Below are 7,721 nucleotides of genomic sequence, written 5' to 3' on the forward strand. Positions count from 1 at the left end.
TGAAGCAATCTCACTGACCATCCATCCAGTTTGGCGTCGAAACTCCCAGCTCCCGCTGCAAAGCCAGCTCCTGCTCCAACTTAAGTCAACAGCACGGCTCCTACCAGCCACAGCCCGTGCAGAAACAGCACGGCAGCTGGGGCTGGCAGCAGCTCCCCTTCCTACGCTCCTGGACACACTTTTAAGGCAATATATGAGCTTTTAGCAATCAGTGGAGGCCACTGGAAAAGCGTATGCGGTGTCTCGCCATACCTGACTTGGACTTGAGGGCGATCTGAATGGAGTGCCCGTCGTTGATCACCTCACAGTCGCGACAGACAACGTAGTTGGGCGACAGGCGCACGTCGAGGAGCGAGGGGTCGTACTTGGCTTCTCTGGAGTTGAGGTTGATGGGCGACTGGTACTCGCCGTTCGCCTCGGGGAAGAGCAGCCCCCACTCCACCCCTGCAGCGCCGGGAGAAGCCGTTATGTCGCGACCGGAGCCAACGCGCGGCACGGCTCCCCCGGACGGACGGACGGACGGACAGACAGACAGACCGCCACCGGAGCCCCCCGCCACCCAAAGTTTGTCCCCTCCGGAGCCGCCCGGCCCCTCACCTTCCTCGTAGCCCCACTCGGGAGCCTCCTCCCGGCGCGGGCAGGGCTCGGCGCCCCCGAGCAGGCTCCTGTCAGCCATGGGCGGCCCCGGCTCCTCCCGGAGGGGCACGGCGGGGGCTGCGCGAGGGGCGAGGCCGCCTCACGGCGCTGCGACAGCGGCTCCCCGTCCCTGCCTCCGCCCCGGCGGGCGGCTGCGGCCGTGTGGCGGGGACAGGGGCAGGGGCTGGGGGCGGAGGAACGGTGGCAGCCGGCGGTGCGGGGCGCGGGCAGCGAGCGCTGCCTCATGCCGCGGGTGGGCCGAGCGCGTACGACCGCCCCGCGGCGGCCCGCCCCCGGCGGAGGGTGTGAAGGCGGCCCCGGGGGACGCTGCTCGCCCCGGCTTCCCCCTGCCCTGCCCCGGCTTCCCCCTGCCCCGCCTCGCCGTCGGCTCCCCGCTCGGGCTGCACCCCCGCCTGTGCCAAGGGCACCCGGGCAGAGCGCGTTCGGCAGGGGAAGGGCAAAGTCCTGCTGCGCCTGCAGGGGGACAGCCCCAGGTGCTGGGGGCTCTTGGAGGAAAGGTCCTGAGGGTGCCGGGGAACGTCAGCGGTGTGGCCTTGCTGCTGGCGGTATGCCTGGCTGCACCCGGGGGAACGGCTCCCCCGTGGTCCTTCCCTTCAGCTCTGAGGCCACACCGGGAGCCCTGGGTCCACCTCACTTATCCCCAGTAAAAGGAAAGCCTGGGTGTACTGGAGAGAGTCCAGTGAAGGGCCGACAGGTTGATGAAGGGACTGGGGCACCTCTCCTGTGGGAAGAGGACGAGAGAGATGGGACTGCTCAGGCTGAGGAGAAAGCTTGGAGGGGGATCTCACCAACGTCTATAAACACCTGACGGGAGGGTGCAAAGGGGACAGAGCCAGGCTCTGTTCAGTGGTGCCCAGCACCAGGACATGAGGCCATGGGCACAAACTGGCACTCAGGAGGCTCCATATAAGCATCAGGAAGCACTTCTCTGTTGTACTGCGACTAAGCACAGGTTGCCCAGAGAGGTTGAGGAGTCTCCCTCGGAGATCAGAAGCTGCCTGGGCATGGTCATTGGCAACCCGCTCTGGGTGGCCCTTCTTGAGCAAGGGTTGGACCAGACGGCCTCCAGAGGTCCCTTCCAACCCCAAACGTTTTGTGATGGTGTGGTTCCTCATCCTGCAGCACTGTGCCCCCCTCCTGAGAGGGGATGGAAGCACTTGTTGAGGATAAGAGAGCCACTGAAAACGTAAGGGAGCCCAGCTCTGTCTTATACATTCTGAAGCAGGGTTGAGGCCTCCATATTCTGCAGTGACTCCATTTAGACCACATCCAGGAGTGTGGCTTCAACCCTTCCTGCAGAGTATACAGTGTACTGGGGTATGAGAGGGTGCCCCAGTTCAAGGGCATCAGAGGAGTCTCTCATCTCCTATGCCAACAGCCATGCATGGACCTGGAGAACATTTATTTTATCAAGGGAAAAAAAGGTTGAAAGGGACCTCTGTAGTCAGGCACTACCGTATGGCAGTGACCCAAAAACTTGTATCAGTGACAGGAAGGGGAAAGAAACAGCACTGACAGTCCCAGTCCCAGAAAGGCAAGAGAAATAAAGTTGCTATGATGGTAACATCCAGACTATAGTACTAGTAGGTACCATAGCATCCAGACCTCCCTGAGAAGATAATATCCTGATCCTGCGCTGTTGATCCACAGGCTTTGATCTAGGTGTCGACCTCAGTGTTCCCCAGCTCAGCAGTAGCATTTATGATTCCTGTGCAGGCTGACATGAGAGCAGAAATTATCACAGGTGTTAAATTGAGATGGAAGGAGAGGAAGAAGTAAGCTAGAAATTCATTAATGAAGCAAGAGAGTACTGGTTCATGAGCTGTGTGCAAGGCAAAAAGAAAATAGGACAAAAAAGTAGCATGTATTGGGTTTTCTTTTGCTTTTTGTTTTGTTGCTTTAAGATCAGAATGGAAATACAAGTTTCTTTCTGCAGGATCACAGTTACTTGTTATTCTTCACTACCGAAGACTGAAAAAAATATATTCTACCCCAAAAAACTACAATGGTGGTGCGGCTCCTTGTGGGAAAATCTCTCTATATATATATATACATATATATGTACATATAAATACACATACATTTTTTCTCTTGTAATGAATACCTGACATCAGTAGAAAAAGAACATGTGGGTTTTCTAGCATGAATTTTAGTCACATGATAATAGTATATTGCATATGCATATACCAAAATTGGCTTTATTGTTTGATAAATTTTGTCCCATAATTGCTTCTTAAACACACGTTAGTTATTCCTATTAACATCAGTCCCTTTGAATCGTTGCTGAGCCACAGAATCATCATTGATTCTGGTCCATCTGACTGGAAATTCTTTTTCCTCTTCAAGCAGAGTCTCTCATTTTGAAGAAAAAACAGGCTTAGGAGGCTGGGTTCATTCCATTGCTCCTTGAGGCACAGTGCTTCATTCATGCCCTGTATTAAATCCTTTCCTGCAGTAGCTTTCCTGTGGGACGTCTGTTCTAGAATTTCACACTCATGAGTGGCACCATAATCAGACCTGTGATTTCCTGTTTTGTAATAAATACTTTTCATGGCTTTTCAGATTTTTCATGGCTTCCATTCATAACTGAAGTTAAGAACTAAGCTACTTATATTATTTGCCCTTCCTTTTAACCTTTCCATTATTTCCATGTCTTTCTGCAAAATTAGGCATAGCAGGTAAAGCCTTAGCAAAGAGATGGCATGTATTTATTCCCACATGTCTCCACAGTTGTTCTCTGTGAAAATATCATTTCTTCCTTAGTTGCTGTCTGGCATAGGATGATCTAATCACCAGATTAGATTCTTCTGAAGATTCCTATGACTCGGTAAAGTGTGTGAGTAACAAAAGAGTTCAAGGTAATGGCTCTAAAATGGAATGGAGTGTGGGACAGAGATCTCACATTTAGCTCCAACCTGAATCCATCTGAGCAATCTCTGCACAAGCCAAATAATTTGCTTATGGACCCAGCTCCAAGTAAAGGAACTGAATCACAGAATTAGATGAAGATAGTGGCATGATCTAAGTCTTGCTCTAGATCAATGGGATTTGGTGTCCTTCGGGCACTCTTGAAATCATTGCACTCTTTGTTAGTCCATTTTTGTACGTATGTATAGTATACTGATGATGCCCTAGGCACTGCCTTTTGCCAAATGTTGATATACTGTGCAATCATCTAGAAAAACTCACCTTGCAGTGTTATGTTACCTGATGTACTTGTCCCAAGGCATCCACTTCCACTTAGAGATCTTTCCTCTTTAATTAAGTTCTCTCTGCATGGCAATCATATGGTTTACATCAGCAGCCTGTTCCATACATCTGTTAAACTGACTTTATATTGATCTTTAGAAACTTTATTATCACTAGACATCTAAAATTTTTTTGTGCATAAGATCCCAGTAGTTGACTTTACTATAAAAACATGATAAATATATGATACGTACAAACACAGTATTTGTTCTGTAAAAATGCATTGCTTATGGTGTTATTCATCAGACTAACGTTTGCTACATTGGCTTGGCATACTGTAAAATAGATAGGCATAATTATGGCCCTCAAGCTAATACCAAACTGATGGGTAAAGATCAGGAAAAGCACGGTCAAAGTGGACTTCATGAGTGACACAGCAACTCAGCAGCAGAAGCAGTAGGGAACATCTCCCCACATCCCAGGTCATCCGCTGATCTTGTGGAGCATGCTGACTTCTTGGTTAACCGGGATTAATGGTCTGACCCTTTGATGGTAATGGGGGTAGGAGAGGGGAACTGAGGCAGAGGGATCCAAGGTTTAACAGTTTCTCTTTGAACTCAGAAGACAGTAGTGGCTGAGTCTCTGACATTCCCTTTTGTAAAATGGCACTTTGAAACATGTTCCAAATTTGTATCCAGAAACGGTCATTGATGACAAAAATGACGAAAAACAAAAATGTTTTTTAAAGAAGTTAAATTTCAACAACTTTGTAAAATGACTGCTTTCCACATGCTGACTGGGGGAGTTCAATGCACAGAACTGTGCAGATTATTAAGAAATCTGTAGGAAAAATAAAAACAGAATTCCATATAAGTTATTTTGAACTGAACAGGCCTACCTGCAGGGATTCTCTGCAGGCCACAGAACTGACAGTTTTTTCTATGATTAGAGGTTATGAAATTCAGATTGTAAGAGAACCATATTTCCTTCATTAGTCACTTCTTTTTCTTTATTACCTTGCTGCCTGTGAAGAATATTTGAGGGCATGTGGGACTTAGTATAGTAATAGAATTCTTCTATGGGACATTAGAGTATTCCATTTGGGGAAATTTAGAGTAGAGTTTACATTTCTCTAAGCCATCTCTCAGTTCTTGCCAAGGTATCCTGAAAGAAAAGGCAATATCCATATAGAAACATAAGCAACTAAAGGACCGGGAGTATCTAGCTTTTTCAGTAAATAAGGCTTCCTATTTTGCTTCCTGTGCTTGACTATGAGGTTGGCCAAAAATCATCACTCACATGATACTGTTTCTGCCTTTATTCTTGCCAGGTTACTCTCTCAAATAAGTTCGCCGCTTTTCCATACGTAGAAGTGTAAGCAGGAAGTTCATACGTTTGTCCATTAAAGTACAAGCTTCCATATAATAAAATTGAAAATTGCTTTGCATATTTTGAAAGGCAGCTGCAAGGAAGAATATTTCAGCTTTTCGGGGATAATATTATTCGCCTATCATTTTTTTTTCTGCAGCTAAAGCAATGTGTGACAGAAAGGAAAAGGATGGCCAAGCGGTATAAATAGTCCAAGATGACAAGGTAAAGAGAGACCATTTTCAATAAAGAGCCCATTTAGAGCAAAGAGAAACAATTTACGGTGAAAGACTCCATGTGTTTGCAAGTCAGGTTTACATTGGCAAATGCTGTTCTGCAAACATTGCAAAATATAGCAGCTGGACTCCAGCTTCCCTTTAAATCCACACCAACTGTGGTTTCAGTGGCCATGTATATTTTATGTCTGTAGGCATAAATTTGTGCTTCTTGACTTTACCAGCTAATAGGATAGCAGGCTGGTCCTGCACACACTTCACACATTTAACTTTACAGTATACATGGCTTCTTTGGAATTAAAATACCAACAAATTGAGCTGAAAGTGTGTACACAAATATGCACTACAGCACAGGTATAAAATCCCTAAGCACAAAATTGCATCTGTAGGAGTAAACAAGAGGTGAAAGGAATATGTGAAGAAGCTCATATTTCTAAACTAATGGGCATAATTGGCGTATATTGTCCCAGTATTCAAATGTGTAAAACAAGGCTATTGTGGCTGCCAATGAGAGCACACACATACATCTAGAAGGCAATGAATCTACAACAGGATAGTCTCCAGTTCCTTAAGGAAAATCCAAGGAATAAGAATGCACTTCTAAGGACTTAAAAATACCTCAGTTAAAGGGAAGGGAAGAAATAACAAGAAATACTGTGCAATTAAAGCGCATACTAAAAAAATAAATAAATAGAGAATAACCTAGTGTAGTCTCTTGGAACTTTTCATTTCCCTAACAGGATCTAGCTCTGAGAAAAAAAAATGTAAAGAATTTGGAGAAGATAACAGGAATTGCTGGTGAAGTAAAATAAGTACAAAAATAAAGTCTAGTCCTTCAGACAATAGAAGAGTAGAAGGGAAGCGAGATTTTTTTTTTCCCCTGGTAGGTTGAGGAAAGGAGAGATAAAGGATGAAATAGGATTTCTCTGAAACACAGTAAAAGAAATCATAATTAAGGGCCCTGACATGGCAAAACTCCTATGTAAATAATTCTTTATTTCTTTAGGAAGGAAGCAGAACTAAAGATATACCCAGGCGAAATTCAAGGAAGATGATTGAATGCTCAGGGGGAAAATCTGCAATAAGAAGATGCTGAATATTTATTTACCTAACTGTAGTCATTTCAGATCTTTAACATTACATGAGATTCCTAAAGGATTATGAGTTTCATCTAATGCCTATTGAAATGGAGTGGCACTTTGTCAGTGAAACTGGTAGATGTTAAATCTGCTACCTGCAAATTAAATGTTTAAAAAAGAAGCACTGAATATGAATCAGGGAAAGATGTAATACTGTTCTACTCTTAAAAATAAAAGGAGAAAATGAGCTAAATAATGAGCCTGAGCAGTTTTTTCACTGGAGGAGCAGAGGCAGATGTTGGCTTAAAAGTGTTGGCTTTTCATCTGGGAAGTACATGAACACATGGAAGCGCTGAACAGGATCAAGTGGAACAGGATCAAGAGAATAACAACGTATTTGATTCTGTAAAATGATGGCAAAAGGAGAGTCAGTTCTTCATTCATTCTACTGACTTTTGCTTATCAATGTGTAAACATCTGTAACTGGCAAAGTGCTCACGTGCCCAGTTCTGGTAAAGCTATGAAATCATACATTGGGAGTGTAATCTGGCTTCCTATATCACAGGCTATTGCATTTCACAGTTACTCATGTACCGTGTTAATTATTTGGTTATAAATAAATAATAACTTGTGTTTTGCTAAAGCACATTTTCCAGAAATGCACGACCTCAAGACCTCAAGAAATGAAGAATTCATTACTTTCCTTTGACAGTTTGTTCCAGCGGTTAATCCCTTTCATCGTTAACTCGTGGGTACCCAGTTCTAAGTTGAATTTATCTGGCTTTAACATCCAGCCACTGGTTCATGTTATGCTTGTTTGCCTTGATAAAGAGCCTTTATTGCTTTGTGTTTTCTCCATGATGTACACACCCACTTGGTCACCTCTTTGTGGTCTAAACAAGAGGAGCTCACTAACACTTACTGGAAGAATAAGACCAAGATATCTTTTTTCTAAGCTTTTTTTTCCTGCACATTTTCCTGTTTTCTGCATTAAGAATACAGACACCAGAATCCCTCTGTGTCGCTCTTGTTTTTACCTCATGTTCTCATTTATTTCTTTTTTATGTGCACAGTGACCAGTCACATTAATTTTTTTTTCCTTTTGAATCAGACATTGGAGCTCTTGTTCTGCCTCTGTTTAGTATAAACATTAAGTCCTCTTTTCAAGTCAGTGTATTCAGAAGCCAGTGTA

The 7,721-nt window shown here is 44.8% G+C and overlaps 1 protein-coding gene and 1 long non-coding RNA gene across 2 annotated transcripts in view; one reads left to right on the forward strand and one right to left on the reverse strand.

The window, feature by feature from the left end:
• The window catches only part of CA8 (carbonic anhydrase 8), a 51,237-nt gene extending 50,466 nt beyond the window's left edge, over positions 1–771 (reverse strand). The window contains exons 1-2 of the mRNA XM_048054498.2: positions 598–771; positions 253–444 (exon numbers count right to left, since the gene is read on the reverse strand). Of these exons, the coding sequence (XP_047910455.1) occupies positions 253–444; positions 598–676 (271 nt within the window). The 5' untranslated portion in view covers positions 677–771. The remainder of the gene's footprint in view (positions 1–252; positions 445–597) is intronic.
• Positions 425–7,332, forward strand: LOC136790190 (uncharacterized). The gene is made up of 3 exons (XR_010829697.1): positions 425–564; positions 5,375–5,439; positions 6,457–7,332. It is a non-coding gene; the product is annotated as an uncharacterized lncRNA (long non-coding RNA).
• Positions 7,333–7,721: the final 389 nt, after the last annotated feature.

Source organism: Anser cygnoides, chromosome 2, assembly GCF_040182565.1.
Source record: "Anser cygnoides isolate HZ-2024a breed goose chromosome 2, Taihu_goose_T2T_genome, whole genome shotgun sequence".
In the NCBI taxonomy this organism is placed as follows: domain Eukaryota; kingdom Metazoa; phylum Chordata; class Aves; order Anseriformes; family Anatidae; genus Anser; species Anser cygnoides.